The 20,072-nt window shown below is 40.3% G+C and overlaps 4 protein-coding genes across 4 annotated transcripts; 1 reads left to right on the forward strand and 3 right to left on the reverse strand.

Annotated features, from left to right (window-relative positions):
• Window positions 1–589: 589 nt before the first annotated feature.
• On the forward strand, window positions 590–1,206 carry LOC131019789 (glycine-rich RNA-binding protein RZ1C-like). Its single transcript, XM_057948357.1, has 2 exons — window positions 590–892; window positions 997–1,206. Exons 1-2 carry the CDS (start codon window positions 643–645, stop codon window positions 1,026–1,028), a joined length of 282 nt encoding a protein of 93 aa, XP_057804340.1. The 5' UTR covers window positions 590–642; the 3' UTR covers window positions 1,029–1,206.
• A 5,804-nt stretch (window positions 1,207–7,010) lies between these two features.
• LOC131023052 (uncharacterized) lies at window positions 7,011–7,541 on the reverse strand. The gene has a single exon (XM_057952593.1). The coding sequence runs from the start codon at window positions 7,539–7,541 to the stop codon at window positions 7,011–7,013; it is 531 nt and encodes a 176-aa protein (XP_057808576.1).
• A 4,993-nt stretch (window positions 7,542–12,534) lies between these two features.
• Window positions 12,535–13,065, reverse strand: LOC131023053 (uncharacterized). Its single transcript, XM_057952594.1, has one exon. It carries the CDS (start codon window positions 13,063–13,065, stop codon window positions 12,535–12,537), a length of 531 nt encoding a protein of 176 aa, XP_057808577.1.
• Window positions 13,066–14,767: 1,702 nt separating this feature from the next.
• Window positions 14,768–15,370, reverse strand: LOC131023054 (uncharacterized). Its single transcript, XM_057952595.1, has one exon. It carries the CDS (start codon window positions 15,368–15,370, stop codon window positions 14,768–14,770), a length of 603 nt encoding a protein of 200 aa, XP_057808578.1.
• Between the last annotated feature and the right edge of the window lie 4,702 nt (window positions 15,371–20,072).

Consider the following 20,072-nt stretch of genomic DNA (forward strand, 5'->3'; position numbering starts at 1 on the left):
TACGAACTATATGCGTTTCATGTTCTTACATGTTTATTTGTTTACTTTCAGATATGTCTATGTCTCCGATTATTAACATTCTAGCCAACAATCCTCTCACCGGTCCAAATTACACTGAATGGAAACGCCATATTATGTATATTCTTGATGCTGATGAGCACAGCTTTGTGCTTACCACTCCACGTCCCGCGGCCTTAACTGATGAGTCGACTGATGCGGAACGTGAGGCGCATAAAAGGTGGCACAAGTCGAATAATATGGCCAAGTGCTATATTATGATGACTATGTCGCAAAATTTGCAACTCCAGCATCAGGTCATGGATGACGCAGCGACCATCATGTTAAATCTCAGTGAGGTTTATGGGGAGTCCGAGAGGTCTGCTCGTTTTAACTTGATGAGAGAAATCTTGTCTTGTAAAATGAGCGAGGGCAGCTCGGTGCACGATCATGTCATGCATATGACAAATCTGTTTGACAGGCTTGATCTGCTAGGAGGGGGGTATCGAAGGCGAAGCCAAGGTCGATATCATCCTCAATACTCTCCCCAAGACTTTTGAGCATTTCCGTCTCAATGTCATTATGAGCAAGGCCAACTATACTCTTAATGAGTTGTTGAATGCTCTAGTTTCGGCAGAGGGGGTCATGGGCACGCGCAATGGGAAAGAGGTCCTTGTTGCTGCCAAGGGATCTACTTCTTCGTCGAAAGGCGGGAAAAAGAAGTGGAAAGGTCCAAAGGGCAAGCATGACCATGAGGCTAGTGGGAGCGGTAAAGCCAAGGTTGATGGCCCTAGCGGCGGCGTGAACAAGCCGACAGCCAAGGGAAAGTGCTTCAAGTGCGGCAAGGTTGGGCATTGGAAGAAAGATTGTCCAGTGCTCAAGGCAAAGGGACAAGGTACGTCACAAGTTTTAGTAACAGAAACATGTTTAGCTTCGTTTTCTACTCATTCGTGGGTAGTGGATACGGGGGCAACTGACCATGTTTGTTACACCTTGCAGGGGTTCAACCCAACAAGGGAGCTGGCAAGTGATGAGATCACCATCTCCATGGGCAATGCGTCGAAGGTCGCAGCTGTTGCTATTGGAGATTTATCTTTATGTTTTGGTGATGACATTTTAGTTTTGAGAGATATTTTATATGTGCCGGAGTTTCGGCGGAACATAATTTCTGTTTCAAAGTTGTTTTTGAATGGATATTCTGTTACTTTTGATGGGGGTGTCTCTATCATGAGAGATAACAAGATTATTTGTTCTGGAATTTTGAACAACTCTCTCTATACTATTACATGTCCAATGAATAACTCTGTCCATGTTGCATCTACATCACAAATTCTTCCAAATCCTAATAAGAGAAAATATTACTCTCATGAACAATATACACATACTTGGCACCTAAGATTAGGCCACATCAATCTAAATAGGATCCAAAGGCTCGTTTCAAATGGAATCTTGAAAGACTTTCAAGCTGTGCCATTTAGAACCTGCGAATCCTGTATAGAGGGAAAGATGACGGCAAGGCCTTTTAAGGCAAAGGGGAATAGGGCCTCGGATGTGTTAGAATTGATTCACTCTGACTTGTGTGGACCGATGTCCACTAGAGCTCGTGGAGGATACGAGTACTTCGTCACTTTCATTGACGATTACTCAAGGTATGGGTATATTTACCTACTTCAACGCAAGTCTGAATGCTTTGAGAAATTCAAAGAATTCAAGGCGGAGGTGGAGAAGAGAACGGGTAAATCTATCAAGTCATTGCGGTCTGATCGCGGTGGCGAATACCTCGGGAACGAGTTTCTGCAATTCTTGTCAGATCTTGGGATTACATCCCAATTGACTGCACCGGGTACTCCCCAACAGAACGGTGTAGCGGAGAGAAGAAACAGAACTCTTATGGAAATGGTACGATCTATGATGAGCTATGCATCATTGCCTATTTCGTTTTGGGGATATGCCTTGGAAACAGCGGTTTATTTGCTGAATCGGGTACCGTCCAAATTGGTTCCTAAAACTCCTATTGAGTTATGGTCAGGGCGTAAGCCCAGCTTGAATCATATAAAGATATGGGGTTGTCCTGCATACGTGCTAGACAAGGAAGCGAGGAAATTGGAGCCGAGATGCGAACTAATGCTGTTTATAGGATACCCTAAGGAAACGAAAGGTGGTTACTTTTATAATCCGAAGGATCAGAAAGTGGTTGTTAGCACCAACGCACGATTCTTGGAACACGATTATGAAAGTAATCACAAGTCTAAGTCCGAGATTGTCCTTCAAGAAATCGAAGGCAATGGACAGGCGATTCCATCACCCCAGCCAAGTGTGCAAGTGAATGCACCACAAGACCCTGCACAAACCATTGTCACAACTGTACCACCACCGCTTCGTCGTAGTGGGAGGGTTGTAGTTCAACCCGATCGATTTATGTTCTTGGGAGAATCTTCGGATCTACTCCCTGTTGATGAACAGAAAGATGTCGACCCTGATAACTATAGACAAGCGATGAAAGATCAAGATGCAGATTCTTGGTACGAGGCCATGGTTTCTGAAATAGAATCCATGGGTGCTATGGATGTATACGAGAAGACCGAACTACCAGATGGCTTCCTAGCTATAGGTAGTAGGTGGGTATACAAGAGAAAGAGAGATTCGGATGGCGAAGTCGCAGCTTTTAAAGCTAGACTGGTGGCGAAAGGTTATACCCAGGAACAGGGTATAGATTATGATGAGACCTTTTCGCCGGTTACCATGCTTAAGTCTATCCGAATACTCCTTGCCATAGCAGCCCACATGAACCTTGAGATTTGGCAAATGGATGTCAAGACCGCTTTCCTAAACGGTTTCCTTGAAGAAGGAAGGGACATCTATATGCAGCAACCTGAAGGGTTTGTGAAGAAGGGCGAAGAGCATCTTGTGTGGAAGCTTAAGAAGTCCATTTATGGACTTAAGCAAGCTTCGAGGTCATGGAACAAACGTTTTGACGAGGTCATTAAATCCTATGGATTTACTCGTTGTGAGAACGAGAGTTGCGTGTACCGTTTAGATGCCAATGGTGACGTGGTTTTCCTTGCACTTTATGTAGATGATATCCTCCTCATTGGCAACAATGTTGAGCTATTATCGGACATAAAGAAGTGGTTATCCGAACAGTTTCAAATGAAAGACTTAGGAGATGCAGCGTACATCCTGGGGATCAAGGTCGTTCGTGATCGCCAGAAAAGGATGTTGAGCTTATCTCAAGCGTCTTACATTGATACTGTGATTGCTCGTTTTAGCATGCAGAATGCCAAGAAAGGCTTGCTACCTTTTAGACATGGCATTCCTCTGTCTAAGGACATGTGTCCTAAGACGCCTAGTGAGGTTGAGGAGATGAGGAAGATACCCTATGCTTCCGCCGTAGGTAGCCTCATGTATGCGATGCTCTGCACGAGACCTGATATTTGCTATGTCGTTGGCATGGTTGCAAGATATCAGTCGAACCCTGGACAAGGACACTGGACTGCGGTAAAGCATATTCTCAAGTACCTGAAGAGGACTCGAGATTATAGGCTAGTTTACCAGTCAGACAGTCTATTTCCTTTGGGTTACACCGATTCGGATTTCCAGGCTGACCGGGATGAGAAGAGATCTACCTCTGGTTATGTGTTTACCTTGGGAGGTGGAGCCGTATCATGGCGGAGTGCAAAGCAGAAGTGCATTGCAGACTCCACCATGGAAGCCGAGTATGTAGCTGCTTCGAAAGCTGCTAAGGAGGCTGTATGGTTCCGGAACTACCTCTTGGATCTAGGAGTGGTCCCTAATTTGCCTAAGAGTATCATAATTTATTGTGATAACTCGGGTGCAGTGGCAAATTCTAAGGAACCCAGGAGCCACAAGGCGTCAAAACACATAGAGAGAAAGTACCACATCATACGAGAAATCGTAAACAGAGGAGATGTGCTAGTAGAGAAGATTGATACATTGGAGAACCTAGCTGATCCTTTCACGAAAAGCTTACCGCAAAAGACCTATGAGAAGCATGCTCGAGGGATGGGATTGCGGTTGATGCCACCCACTTAGAGAAAAACTTTCAGTATAAGTGGGAGAGATGAAGTGAAGTTTTGTAATAGCTAGTATTTAGACACATTGTATACTAAAAGTTTTGCTTTAGTATAAGTGGGAGATTGTTGGATTTGTATACTGAAAGCAAGAACTTTATGCTTGTATACAATGATTCATGTTATTCACTATTCTTATCTCCTATCTGATTGTGTTCATGATTGCATATGTATGTTCTTTATCTCTGTATAAGTAGATTATATGGTGTGTTGTAGATCACAGAAGACCATATAATTGGAATAACCTTAAGAGATATAATATGATCACAGTCGAAATAACTCTAGGACAAGTTATTGGTTTAGGCTGCAGTATAGATGGAAGTAGTTTGTCTTGGCTACTTGTCTATACTGGTACGTCATTACGTATTGATAGGACCAACAGTTGAGATGTATTCTTCTATCTGACTTAAGTGAAGAATCAAGATCTCGGTGACTCATAAATCTTAATACTAATAAGTATTCAGATATATATGTTAATTCGTATATCACTTTGACTTACTATGGGCGAGAGTTAAATACTAACTCGAGTACTCTGTATCTTGGGTGATAGCGGTTAATATATGATATTTGATTATCTGTATTAGTACCCGTATCCGGTATAGGATAATGACATCCCCTTAAGGAGCCCAATAAGGTTTATTACGCTAAACCCTGCAGGTTAATTAAGTTCAGGCGTAATAATAAAGTTTGAGTGGTACTGCTTAAGGAATTATTAAGAGATTAATTAATTTAAGCTGTCAGAGCTTTAATTAATTAATGGATGTCGGATATTTTAAATACGGAGATTTAATAAGTCTAAATACAAGCCCCGACTCATCACCGGCAATAAAGGGGTAAGTCAGTATCGGTTCTCTAGTGGAATGAACTGATATTTATAAATTAATTATGGTCTGGGCTGACCATGGATGAATTAATTTATTTGAGGCCCATCTTTATTCCTTGTATCTGGTCCCTGGGCTGGCCCAATGTCTCCTAGCCCAAGAAGACAGATTTTCGGCCCTAGCACTTAATTGGCGCCTCCTCCCTCTTTTCTGTATTTTTAAATACAGCTGTCAGCTCTCAGGAAAATACACTGAAAAAATATTAGGGTTTGAGAGCAGAGGGAGGCGCAGAAAAACGTGAGGTGCCATTCTGTCTTGGGAGTTCTCATAGCTCGTTGTCCATCCAACGTTGGGAATTGAGCGGGATACAGTCGAGAAGATCAGAGCTGGAGTCTGAATCATTCGACGCGATTATCAACCATCTGTGCATCCGATTCTCAAGTAAGTTTTTTCCTAACACCTATGTGCAGCTGTTAAATTCATAGGAGCATGTTAGGAATTAATCGTTGTATGGCAAATTAATAATAACCAAGAAACGATCATCGGGCAAACGGAACGTTAATTCAATTTAATATTCCTTCATGAGCATAGGTGAATAGAGTGGCTGAGGGAGCATGGCGTGCTGGTGCTGCTGTACTTGGCAATGGTGACATGGTGACAGCAGCAAATGTGTTTTGTGGATTGGGCTTATCATGGAAGTTGATTGGACTCATTTGAAAAAACATAAAAATGGTTCTTGGGCTAGTTTATTTATCAAAATTATTCATGACTACAAGACCCAAATAAGACTTAATAAAACCCAACACATTCAAATAACATAGACTTTAATTAAATCATGTAGTATTAAAAATAATATTAGCATATAGAATTAATCACATATTCATATAATTCAATTTATGCAATGCACAAAATTTCAAAAGACTAAATTTTTATAAAGGCTTCTGAAAATAAATTTTGTTGGAATTTAAAATATAAATCATTTTTCATTTTTCCGGCGTAAATCATCCTAATCTAAGTTTAAAATAAATTCTAAACTTAATATAAATAGGCGGGGTGTTACATCCCTCCCTCCTTATAAAAATTTCGTCCTCGAAATTGCATATCTGGGTCATCTAGTTTGGATACTAGACTTCCATTCCACTCAACTCTTACACGTACTTAATTCCTAACAGCGCGACATCGTTTAGCAAACTAGAAAATTTTCCTCAAAATTTGGTACGTCGTGGAAACTTGTCTCGTCCTCTCCTAAAGATTGAAGAGGGATCTTTCTCTTGTTAAAAAGTATCGTGGCGCTGACTTGAGTAAGCCAACCAATTCGAGGATTGCGTCAAATTCTATCATAGGAATAACATGTAAATATGTCTAAATGTTTCGGCGCCTATATCGAGCTCTGAGTTCGCGGTGACGTCCTTAGCAGCAGTCTTTCATCGTCAATTGTACTAACTTCTAACGTTGTTACGGACGATTATAGCGTAAATTCTAATATCTTACAAGCAGCATATGAAATGAAAGAATAGGATACTCCAGTATTGAATAGAGCTATAATCGACATGTCGAAAACATTAATCGTACCTGCCAGGTTTCCGTGATCTCCTGCTGCTTGGTGTTGGTTAATGGCATAGGCCCTAGCATATTGTGGTTGCCCCTGATTTCCTCTAGGACCTTGGTTTTGTCGTTGTTGGTTTCCCGGATTTTGTTGTTGGGGTGCTCTTCCTCCCTTCTTTGGGCATGTCGAGACATAATGTCCGGCCTCCCCGCAGTTATAGCAGACGTTCATTCCTTTTAGACATTCTCCAGGGTGGAGTTTTTGACATTTTGGGCAAGGAGTTTGAACCATTGCTTGAGGTTGTGGATTCTGATGCTGATTCTGATTTTGATTTGCCACCCACGGCTTCTTCCCATTTCCAATGTTTCCACCGGTTCCTTCATTCCATTTTCTCTTTCCCTTACTACCATCTTGAGATGGTACAAATCCAGACTGTTCGGGGGATTTTCCTTTCTCCCTTGGCAGCAATGACTCAATAGTGAGGGCTCTGCTCAATGTTTGCGCGTAGGTGAGACCTCCTTGACTTGCTAGGGAAATTGCTATCTCGTGACGCAGTCAGTTTCTGAACTTCTCTGCGCGTTTCTCATCGCTGTCCACCAACGTCGGAGCATATCTTGATAGCTGATTGAAGGCTCTATCATACTCGGTCACAGTTCCCGCTTTCTGCTTGAGATTCCAAAACTCGTTCTGTTTCTTCTGTCGGTAACATCCCGGTATATACTTCTCGTACAATTCAGCCTTGAACTCTTCCCATGTGAAATTCTCCCACTGTTCGTCAGTCATAGTCCGCCTCACTGACTCCCACCAAAAGTCAGCTTCGTCCACCAACTGATAAGTTGCGCATGCCACTTTATCCTCATCATCACAACGGATGTAGTTGAAGATCCGTTCTATTGCTCTATCCCATTTCTCAGCATCTGTGGGTTCGCCCAACCCATCAAACGTTGGGGGTTTTTCCTTACGAAACTTTTCCTCAGCTGTGCGATTTGGTGCTACTTGTGGAACAAGTTCTTCGGGGATGAATCCCCTACCGCGCCCACGGCCACGTCCACGACCTCCACCGCGTCCTCTTGGTGCACCTTCCATTCTGATTGACGGACGAGAATCAGCAGACGAAGAGACTCATTCGGCATACACACACGCATATCGCTTCTATGGTGTAACCATGTGAAAGACTAGTAGTTCTATGTGGAAACTAATCTTAACTTAAGTGGAATAACTTAAGTGAAACCTTAATCTCATGACATTTCTTCTACGTTGTAACATATCTATGTTAAACGTTGCTATCTTATCATTCCTTACTTAAATCGATCAAGCGGAGCTTTCACGACTAACATTTCTAAAGTATCATTGGGTAGTACTCAAACGGTTTGTAAGAGGACTCATCATTCAAATCATATAGGCAGTGGACCTAAAATGATAACATAAAACTTTTCATTCATAAATCATTTGTTTCTTTTGAAACCTTAAAATATTTGGACAGTAAATGTCCCTTTCATGAAATTTTTTTCTTAAGTCGGAAAGATCAATGGAATCTAACTCGACCATAAATTCATTGTTTCGTTAAGGGCTCGGGTAGTCCCAAACACGACATACATACATACATTGGTTATATGAGTCAAAGGCTCAAAATAACAATATGAAAGCGATAAGCAATTCATATAACATCATACATTGAAAGCGCGCACTTCTTAAAAACTTTGAAAGCATTTAAAATCATTGAAATTTTTAAGTCGTACCTTTTGTTGCGGCAGTGTGACGGCGAGCTGAGGGTCAACAAATTTTCTTAGAAGCCTAGAGGTACTATTCTAGACTCGACATTAGAAGCTTACGGTTATCAGAGACATGAAAGAAAACTTATGCTCTGATACCATTCTGTCACACCCCAATTCTTAAAGGAATAAACTATAATCGAGGTGCGACTAAAATCATAGAAATAAACAAGGAAAGAGCCTTGTGAAATTCAAATAATAGGATAAAGTCGGGCAACGCCCTTTGAGTGAAGAAAGATAGAAATCAAGTGATACTAATCAATCAACAACATTCTACGTCTTAGGATCACAAGTTTTGTTTCATGCTTCTGATAACCAACGTTAAATAACATAGAGCTAGAAGTTGAGAGTCTAAGCTCGATAAGAAACATAATTCAGAATTTAACATAAAAGTCTTAAGTTGGGGAAACAAAAGACAAATAAGAGCTAGTGCAACAGCGGAAGACAAAATACGGAGTAGAACCCTAGCCTCAGCTCTGCCCCGTCAGCACCGACCAATCAACCTGAAAACATTTGAAAGTAATTTTGGGCTAAGTACTAATGTACTTAGTGGGCTAGCATTTTTATAAACATTTCATAATCATAAGAGCAGTTTATCCAATTATACTTGACATGACTTAGAAGGTTTTAAATTGAAATAACTTCTAAGCATGTTAAAACATTTTATTATGTTGCGCGCAATTGTCACACTCCCTTTCCGTTACTCGCTGTGATCCCGGACCTTTTAGCCACCGGCGGATCCATTACTCCTGCTTACTTGAACTGAGGGCGTAACCCAGCCAAGTTCCCATTTGGGACTCAATGCTCCGGAACACATCCCGTCGAGCACCCTTATAACGCCTCATACATGATTAGTGCCCGATGGAGATCAACCCACCAGGTCAGCTAATAGGTGTACACAATTCTCAAATAACGTGTTAGGTCAAGAGAGAACCTCGATCGATTCATTGTTGCGAGCCTTAAACAGAGCAGAGTGCACAAAAATATTTTATCGGATAAACAGTTTGCATTTTATTGAAACATTTAAGCTCAATAGCTAAATCATACATTTGTAAAATAAGCCCACCTGTATAGGCAATGCCTGTCGTTTATTCTTAACTCTGAATCGGTATAGCAGTGCTACTCCTCACGATCCACAAAGCCTACAAGAAATCTATAATCTTAATAGGTCTCCTGAATCTAATCTTAAGTCATGGTGTAGTGCTTATCATCCTATGATTCACTTAGCCGGGTTTTCAAAATTTAAATAAGTAAATAATTGAAAACTAAAATTTTGAGCTAAGAACACCAACAATATCCTTGCTCGATTTTCTTAAATAATTGAACTTATAAGTAAAACTAATTTAATCAAAATGATTTTATTTGCAAAATGGTTGATGCAAAATTAATTCATGCTTTAACTCATATAATTAAATAATTACACTTAATACATATACACATAATAATAATATTATGCAACTTAATCTTTAAAAATAATTAAAATAAATCAGTTTTGTCTAATTAAATCATCAATGAAATATGTAAGGCAATTCAATTAATAAAATTGCAGCCCATTTCAAAAATTAAAAGGGCCCAACTTCTTTAAAAACAAAACAGTCCAGACAAAGCCCAAACCCCCAACTCTATTTTCTCCCCTTCTTCTTTCTTAAACAACTCACGCACACACACACCTCACACAACACACGCACACCCCCACACAGTCGCCCAGCTCCCCACCCCTTCTCCCTCATCTCCGGCCAACGCCGCCCTCCTCCGGCGCAGCAGCAACCGCGGGGAACCCCGGTCAACGCCACGCCACCCTCTGACCTCTCTCTCTCGTCCCTCTCCCACGGAATACACACACGACGCACCACCTCAGGCCGCCGACTCTCTCTGAAATCCGGCGGCCGCAGCGGCATTGAAACCACCGCCACCGCCGCTCGCCCAAACCCGAAGCCCTAAATCACCTCACTTCCCTCCTAACCTTCCTCTCTCTCTAAATCCCACTGGAACCCTAGATCCCCAAAATCTAGATTGACTGCGTCCTACCTTCAATTTCCGGCAGCGACGACGCCACACACGACGCCGCCTCCGCCCCATCTCTCTCTCTCTCCCTCCCTCTCCCTCTCTGGCTTCGACAGACAGCAGCTGCCAGGCCGCTGCCGCCGCCGCCGAGCTCCGACCCAGCCAACAGAACACACGCACCCTCGGCTTCATTCTCTCTCTCTCTACGCGCTCCGGCCAGGCAGCAGCTCGGAGCCACCGCTGGCCGCCGCCTTCCCTCTCTCCCCTGACTCGACTCTCACCACAGCAAGCATACACTCAACATTCAACAGTCAACAATCAAGGCTCAAGTTTAGCACAGAATCAAGTTCGAATCTTTTTCCAACTTACAGGTCTTGATTTATTATGTAAAAACATTGTAAAAGCACGATTATGTAGTATACATGTTTGTGCAGTTGGTACTCATGCTTGTTGGTTTGTAAAATCTTAATGGTGTTTAAATCTTGCTGCGTCAATGAAAGAGGGGTTTAAAGGCAAAACCTTGATTCAATGAGTTCTGCTATGGTGATCTTGTTTCTGCAGAAAAGATTTGCAGAAAATGGTTAAGAGCTTGTTCTTGTTGATTCAAGAGAAATAAGGGGAGAATGAGATCTTTACCTGTTTGAATTTCCTTGCTGGGGTGAGGAATAGATGAACAAGGGAGATATTTAAGGGAGTAGGATGAACAGGCTAAGGTGCTTGCTGCAGTAGAAAGCATGGTAGCAAGCATGGGTGAAGGAGTGAAAAAGAGGAGCTAAGGCATGGGTGAGCATAGGTGAATAGAGTGGCTGAGGGAGCATGGCGTGCTGGTGCTGCTGTACTTGGCAATGGTGACATGGTGACAGCAGCAAATGTGTTTTGTGGATTGGGCTTATCATGGAAGTTGATTGGACTCATTTGAAAAAACATAAAAATGGTTCTTGGGCTAGTTTATTTATCAAAATTATTCATGACTACAAGACCCAAATAAGACTTAATAAAACCCAACACATTCAAATAACATAGACTTTAATTAAATCATGTAGTATTAAAAATAATATTAGCATATAGAATTAATCACATATTCATATAATTCAATTTATGCAATGCACAAAATTTCAAAAGACTAAATTTTTATAAAGGCTTCTGAAAATAAATTTTGTTGGAATTTAAAATATAAATCATTTTTCATTTTTCCGGCGTAAATCATCCTAATCTAAGTTTAAAATAAATTCTAAACTTAATATAAATAGGCGGGGTGTTACATCCCTCCCTCCTTATAAAAATTTCGTCCTCGAAATTGCATATCTGGGTCATCTAGTTTGGATACTAGACTTCCATTCCACTCAACTCTTACACGTACTTAATTCCTAACAGCGCGACATCATTTAGCAAACTAGAAAATTTTCCTCAAAATCTGGTACGTCGTGGAAACTTGTCTCGTCCTCTCCTAAAGATTGAAGAGGGATCTTTCTCTTGTTAAAAAGTATCGTGGCGCTGACTTGAGTAAGCCAACCAATTCGAGGATTGCGTCAAATTCTATCATAGGAATAACATGTAAATATGTCTAAATGTTTCGGCGCCTATATCGAGCTCTGAGTTCGCGGTGACGTCCTTAGCAGCAGTCTTTCATCGTCAATTGTACTAACTTCTAACGTTGTTACGGACGATTATAGCGTAAATTCTAATATCTTACAAGCAGCATATGAAATGAAAGAATAGGATACTCCAGTATTGAATAGAGCTATAATCGACATGTCGAAAACATTAATCGTACCTGCCAGGTTTCCGTGATCTCCTGCTGCTTGGTGTTGGTTAATGGCATAGGCCCTAGCATATTGTGGTTGCCCCTGATTTCCTCTAGGACCTTGGTTTTGTCGTTGTTGGTTTCCCGGATTTTGTTGTTGGGGTGCTCTTCCTCCCTTCTTTGGGCATGTCGAGACATAATGTCCGGCCTCCCCGCAGTTATAGCAGACGTTCATTCCTTTTAGACATTCTCCAGGGTGGAGTTTTTGACATTTTGGGCAAGGAGTTTGAACCATTGCTTGAGGTTGTGGATTCTGATGCTGATTCTGATTTTGATTTGCCACCCTCGGCTTCTTCCCATTTCCAATGTTTCCACCGGTTCCTTCATTCCATTTTCTCTTTCCCTTACTACCATCTTGAGATGGTACAAATCCAGACTGTTCGGGGGATTTTCCTTTCTCCCTTGGCAGCAATGACTCAATAGTGAGGGCTCTGCTCAATGTTTGCGCGTAGGTGAGACCTCCTTGACTTGCTAGGGAAATTGCTATCTCGTGACGCAGTCAGTTTCTGAACTTCTCTGCGCGTTTCTCATCGCTGTCCACCAACGTCGGAGCATATCTTGATAGCTGATTGAAGGCTCTATCATACTCGGTCACAGTTCCCGCTTTCTGCTTGAGATTCCAAAACTCGTTCTGTTTCTTCTGTCGGTAACATCCCGGTATATACTTCTCGTACAATTCAGCCTTGAACTCTTCCCATGTGAAATTCTCCCACTGTTCGTCAGTCATAGTCCGCCTCACTGACTCCCACCAAAAGTCAGCTTCGTCCACCAACTGATAAGTTGCGCATGCCACTTTATCCTCATCATCACAACGGATGTAGTTGAAGATCCGTTCTATTGCTCTATCCCATTTCTCAGCATCTGTGGGTTCGCCCAACCCATCAAACGTTGGGGGTTTTTCCTTACGAAACTTTTCCTCAGCTGTGTGATTTGGTGCTACTTGTGGAACAAGTTCTTCGGGGATGAATCCCCTACCGCGCCCACGGCCACGTCCACGACCTCCACCGCGTCCTCTTGGTGCACCTTCCATTCTGATTGACGGACGAGAATCAGCAGACGAAGAGACTCATTCGGCATACACACACGCATATCGCTTCTATGGTGTAACCATGTGAAAGACTAGTAGTTCTATGTGGAAACTAATCTTAACTTAAGTGGAATAACTTAAGTGAAACCTTAATCTCATGACATTTCTTCTACGTTGTAACATATCTATGTTAAACGTTGCTATCTTATCATTCCTTACTTAAATCGATCAAGCGGAGCTTTCACGACTAACATTTCTAAAGTATCATTGGGTAGTACTCAAACGGTTTGTAAGAGGACTCATCATTCAAATCATATAGGCAGTGGACCTAAAATGATAACATAAAACTTTTCATTCATAAATCATTTGTTTCTTTTGAAACCTTAAAATATTTGGACAGTAAATGTCCCTTTCATGAAATTTTTTTCTTAAGTCGGAAAGATCAATGGAATCTAACTCGACCATAAATTCATTGTTTCGTTAAGGGCTCGGGTAGTCCCAAACACGACATACATACATACATTGGTTATATGAGTCAAAGGCTCAAAATAACAATATGAAAGCGATAAGCAATTCATATAACATCATACATTGAAAGCGCGCACTTCTTAAAAACTTTGAAAGCATTTAAAATCATTGAAATTTTTAAGTCGTACCTTTTGTTGCGGCAGTGTGACGGCGAGCTGAGGGTCAACAAATTTTCTTAGAAGCCTAGAGGTACTATTCTAGACTCGACATTAGAAGCTTACGGTTATCAGAGACATGAAAGAAAACTTATGCTCTGATACCATTCTGTCACACCCCAATTCTTAAAGGAATAAACTATAATCGAGGTGCGACTAAAATCATAGAAATAAACAAGGAAAGAGCCTTGTGAAATTCAAATAATAGGATAAAGTCGGGCAACGCCCTTTGAGTGAAGAAAGATAGAAATCAAGTGATACTAATCAATCAACAACATTCTACATCTTAGGATCACAAGTTTTGTTTCATGCTTCTGATAACCAACGTTAAATAACATAGAGCTAGAAGTTGAGAGTCTAAGCTCGATAAGAAACATAATTCAGAATTTAACATAAAAGTCTTAAGTTGGGGAAACAAAAGACAAATAAGAGCTAGTGCAACAGCGGAAGACAAAATACGGAGTAGAACCCTAGCCTCAGCTCTGCCCCGTCAGCACCGACCAATCAACCTGAAAACATTTGAAAGTAATTTTGGGCTAAGTACTAATGTACTTAGTGGGCTAGCATTTTTATAAACATTTCATAATCATAAGAGCAGTTTATCCAATTATACTTGACATGACTTAGAAGGTTTTAAATTGAAATAACTTCTAAGCATGTTAAAACATTTTATTATGTTGCGCGCAATTGTCACACTCCCTTTCCGTTACTCGCTGTGATCCCGGACCTTTTAGCCACCGGCAATCTCTGAAAAAGTGGCCCTTCTGGCCACACTTAAAACAGGTATTACTGCCAGCCAAACATACGCCGCAATGTGACTTGGAGCATTTTGGGCATAAAGGTGCCCTGAGCTGGCCCTAATTGTTTCCAGCTGATCCTAGGTTAACTGGTCGTCCTTGCCATCCTTGTGGCATCATATTCCCCTGCCACGGTCTTTTATTGTCTTGGTTGTTGTAGTAGCCTCTGTTATTGTTGTTGTTGCCTTCCCATTTTCTCTTCCCACGATAGTTGTTTCCCGGAGCTTAAGTCTGTGTTGGGCGGTCTTCAAGCATGGCTGCTTCGACATCCAAAGCTCTACTAGGTGCCTCAGAATGGTTGAGATTACCATGACTAGTAAGCGCCATCTTGATCTCATGTCTAAGACCGGAACGAAACTTTTCTGTCATCTTTTCATCAGTGTCAATCAAATGAGGGGCATAACGGGACATGTCGCAGAAAGCCCAATCATATTCTGTCACGGACATCTTGTTTTGTTTCAGATTGAAAAACTCTGTCACATTCTTCTTTCTGTAGCTCTTGGGGATATATTTGTTGTAGATTTCTGTCTTGAAGTCTTCCCAAGTCAGGTTTTCCAATTGTTCGGGTGTCATTGCTCTCTTCTTGGTTTTCCACCAAAAATCTGCCGATCCAGTCAGTTGGAACGCAACACAAGAAAGTCGCTCTTGATCGGTGCAGTGAAGAAAATAAAAAATCCTTTCCATTGCTCTAATCCAGATTTCAGCGTCAGTTGGATTTCCAGTCTCGTTGAATGTTGGCGGGCTTTGTTTAAGAAAGAGTTCTTCAACCCTTCGTGGGGGTTCGTTTCCTGCTCCCACATTATTTCTTGGGGCCTTTCTAGGAGGCATTCTGCGGTTCAAGGACAGAAGCGATTATCAACAATTTTTGATCCGTGGTAAAACAGTAACGGGAATAATCTGTAAGAGTCATACTATCCTATATATATATATATATATATATATATATATATATATATATATATAGGGGAAGGCTAAAATAAGAACGCTTCTTAAAATATAAATTAGAAACCATTTTCAGCCCTTAGATCATCAAGATCTACGGTTGATTCATGACCCTGTTGGATAAATTCATGGTCCTGAGTTCGAATCACAAAGGTTGCAAAAAAATATTTTTCGCAATTCATACCTTTATATAGTTTATTCATGCGTGTTATACATAAAATTCATGCATTTTTGCTGTTCGTAATTCTTAAAATAACGGTGGTTTATTGAATAACCGCCCCCTATATATATATATATATATATATATATATATAGATATATAGATATAGGGTTCAATTCTAGTGAGAAGCTGTAAATGAGATTAATGAACTTTTCAATAAATTCTTTGAACTTTTCAATATAACTGACGAACCCACAAATCTATTTAATTTGTTAAAAAAGATGCTACAGCCAAGAATTGAACCCCAGATCAACCGCGAGTTCATAAGAATTTACAGTAAAGTTCATCAAAATGTACTAACTTGTAAATTCCTTCTCACTTCTCAACACATTTGAGCTTCTCAATTGAACTTTAGCCTATATATATATATATATATATATATATATATATATATATACCGGCAGAAAAGATGCCTCATCAAGGACTTTTATGTACAAGCCAACAGGCTCAAAAAAATAACCTATGCACAATGCTACGTCCTGCCTACCTAGCATCTCCATCGATGCCATGCTGGGTTACGGAGCAATACAAAAAGGAACCATGCTCTCGTACCTCAAAACGAATACCTCATACGGAACGATCCATAAGGGATAATTGTTTCCGTCTAACATACTAGCCAACTATGCAAAAAGAGTCACACTAGAAAACCTAGGTGCTCGAATGTCCATCGTCAGCATCATACTCGGGAACAGGCTGATGGTCGCCCTCTAAATACCGTCTCGCCTCATCCATCGCACGCTGAAGCTGCCCGATAGTATCAACGGTGCTAGTGCTCCCCCTACTCTCGTCACTAGTGAGCTGCAAGCTAGCTCTGTCTCCACCCCTCGCGGCATGCAGCAGTGTGAGTACCTCAGCACGTGTGCGAGCCCGTGGAATCTCCTGATACAACAAGTCTAGCGCCTCGCCTCGACAGGTGAAAGCCCTAGGAGGAAGGTAGGGACCCCTAGGTGCTACCCTAAAGATACAGCAAACGTGCCCTAAATGACCCGCGAACCTGAGTAAGTCACCCTCTAACTCAACAGCCCCATACTCTCGATAAATTAAGTCTCCAGAAACCTCTCGAGCATACCCTGAACAGTCAGGAGGTAGATGAACCACTAGACGCCAGATGCCCTCTAGACCTGAAATCCCAATGGCATGGGCAGCAGTCCAAAGACGGGTATACTGAGCTATGGCAACCCCTATGTCGTCGTCAGCAGCTATCCTGAAATCTCGATAGGCTCGAATAGTCGCAGGGGGTGTCAGACGCGGAGCCCTAACCACTGGAGCAAACCTGGATGTAACCATCTGTAACAGATGAGGGTAAGGGTGAATAATCTTATACGTAAGCAGACATAAAAATCTTAAAGGTAAAAATTATAAACATACTATGCATAACAAAACATAAGTTTTATTATGACAACTTATCTTAAGGTTCTCTATCCTATTGAACTCAAACCCCATACCCCACAAAGGCATACACACACATACAAATATATATATACAAATAAAACACACTATTCTTAAAATCTATCGTGTAGCAAAAGTCGATTCAATGTTCCATCGCGTGTGAACATTCGAACGTAGAGACTATGCTTAAACCCCTGATGCAACGTTTGCCTTGAATTTGTTTTGTATCGTCATTATGTGCTTTTTCTTCACCTTATACATATCTTTTTATTCGTCTCTGTGGTTCAAAAGAACCATTGTTTTCTTGAGGGAGCTGAAATCTTCTAAGTTCTCTTTCTCATTCTTCTAAATCATCACTTCAAGAATATAGATTGTAATCCAGCAGTCTATGTTCTTTTGAAATTGTGATCATGCAACTTATAGCAATCTATGTTCTCTGGGAAACATATGTCTATTTTCTATCATTCCTCTAATCATATTATCATAACTGCAAAGATATGCCATGGAAGGCAAAACATTCAACATTTCATTCATAGCATGCTCTTCACATAATCATATTCATGAAACAACTTAGAACAATAACATCTTTAAAACGTTGCAACAACATTTACATTTTTCTTGATTGAGCACGATGCAATGGAGTGTTGAGCGGTGTCGTACGAACTCATGTAAGCCTAGTGACTCGAACTAGACTTGGCTTTTAGAATAAGGTTTCTAGGGCCTGAGCAAACGAACTGCTCTGATACCATTATATCACAGCCCACTAGCCCTAACGATGGATTAACCGGGGTTGTGACTTGGGGTGGGAATTAAGAAGCGGGAAAGAAAGGGGATAGTCGAACATTTTAAGAAGACAACATTTAATCAACAACTAGTATTATATATATAACTGCTTGGGTAATTTACAAACGATCATGCCATAACGACTAGACCCAAGTGAAAGTTATTCGAAACAAAAGAGTATTAAGTTCAAGTAGAAACGATAACAAAGTTAGAGTGTTTTTAGCGGAAAAACGTGTGAGTTATGCATATGGAGATGCATACTCAAGGTTTCATTATATATCCATCAAGAGATAATCCGCTCAACACCAATCCATTCCATCGCCTGCTCAACCTGCACATTTAGAAATACATGCAGGGCTGAGTATAAAAATACTCAGTGGCATAAGCCGAAATACAAACATGCATACTTATATAAATTGAACTGTCAAACAGTAACACACAAGGGTTTTCTTGAATGACCTGTGCTTACTAAAACATTTCTTTCATTTTCAAAAAGGTGGATGTGCATCCCATTTTCGGTCTATATGATCCATATCTGTCCTTTCTATCACGCGCCGGGAAGAAGACCTCCTTCCACGGACGCCAAGACCGGTCTCAAGCGACTCGCGGTCTCCATGAGTATACACGTTAACCCGTACTAGCATACATTTGTCTAGCATAGGGTCCCAATTGGATTTCCTTTAAAGTTGGTGAACCAACACAAATATGATACATATAAAAACATAAACATTTTTTGCAGTCAATCATTTCATAAACATTTCATTTTCATAAACATTTCATTTTCATAAGAGTCATTTATCATGTGAGCATAATAATAAACTGAAATTAACAGTTAAAATCATCTCATTCATATATTCGTATAAGAGGCCTACGACACGCAAGGGGTCTCTATATACGTGGTAAAAGTAATGCCCACCTTATACGTTCTTAAAGCTGGCGTGGAGTCGTTTCTTCTTCAGCTTCACTTCATGTCGCCCGGACCTTCATTGATGAAGAGTCGGTAAGTTCGTGAAGAAATTGTCATAAGACAAAGTCTAATTCTACGTGTCTAGGGTATCCTTTAGTGTTTTAGGGTTCTAGCATCCATAAATCGTTTCGATTAAAATAATAAAAAACCAACATAACCTCGTGACTAACCAACCACATAATATCACGTAATCACATAAACAATAAAAAGAAAGAAATAATATCCTCAAACTTAGTATCATCAAAAACACAAGTTCACATAAGTATAAAAATCATGCACCATTTTTTTTATAAACATTCTATACATTTTATTTACCATGTAAATAAATAAGAAATTCCATTACTTATTTACACATAACTTAAATAAAACATTTTAAATTCCATAACAATGAAATTAATAATAAAACATTTTAATCCTTTAAGAATCCATGCTCATAAAGCCTTGAAAACAATTTATATAAATAATGAGGGCTTAATCCCAAAATATTTCATTTAAAAGTCCATCAATAATTTAAATAATAAATGGACTTCATTTAAAAAAAATATTCCCAACATCCAATATTTAAAATGTAACAAGTGATTAAAACCACTAAATAATTTAGTGAAAATTCAAACACTTTTAAAAAAAAATAAGGCCAAAAATTCGCAGCCTTATAATTAAAATAGGGGCCCAAGCAATTAAAAAAAATGAGCTCATTTATTTAAAGAGTAAAATTTTGAAGTAGCCAAAATGAAGCATAAAACACAATTTATGGTCACTCATTGAAAAAACATAAAATTTGGCCATTTTTATTGATTTCAGACGTTTTTACCCTTAATGAGGAGGACCGGGTAGGATCAGACACGCGGGTCGCGTGCCGGGCCGGGTTAGGCACTTATTAGTGTCATAAGTGTCAAGATTTTACTAATAGTGCCATAAGTGCCAACGGAAATTCAAAATAAAACCAAGTAAAATTGTCCTTTTGTCACTTATGGCACTATTAGTGCCATAAATGCCAACGAAAATTTAAAATAAAATCAAGTAAAATCTTGGCACACTATTAGTGCCATAAGTGCCAACGAAAATCCAAAATAAAACCAAGTAAAATGGTCCTCTTGGCACTTATGGCACTACTAGTGCCATAAGTGTCATACTTGCAACATAAATACAGAAACAGCAACAATAGAATCAAGAAATCATGATGTAAAGAAGATGAAGCACATGAAACAAACAAACAAATAAAAAACCTT

This window comes from Salvia miltiorrhiza, chromosome 4 (genome assembly GCF_028751815.1).
Source record: "Salvia miltiorrhiza cultivar Shanhuang (shh) chromosome 4, IMPLAD_Smil_shh, whole genome shotgun sequence".
Classification (NCBI taxonomy): Eukaryota; Viridiplantae; Streptophyta; class Magnoliopsida; order Lamiales; family Lamiaceae; genus Salvia; species Salvia miltiorrhiza.

Bases quoted from the DNA above. Each gene is read 5' to 3' on its own strand.
- LOC131019789 (XM_057948357.1), top strand. From the start codon at position 643: ATGGGCACGCGCAATGGGAAAGAGGTCCTTGTTGCTGCCAAGGGATCT. The intron at 893-996 runs GTACGTCACAAG...TACACCTTGCAG, and splicing joins GCTCAAGGCAAAGGGACAAG to GGGTTCAACCCAACAAGGGA.
- LOC131023052 (XM_057952593.1), bottom strand. From the start codon at position 7,541: ATGGAAGGTGCACCAAGAGGACGCGGTGGAGGTCGTGGACGTGGCCGT.
- LOC131023053 (XM_057952594.1), bottom strand. From the start codon at position 13,065: ATGGAAGGTGCACCAAGAGGACGCGGTGGAGGTCGTGGACGTGGCCGT.
- LOC131023054 (XM_057952595.1), bottom strand. From the start codon at position 15,370: ATGCCTCCTAGAAAGGCCCCAAGAAATAATGTGGGAGCAGGAAACGAA.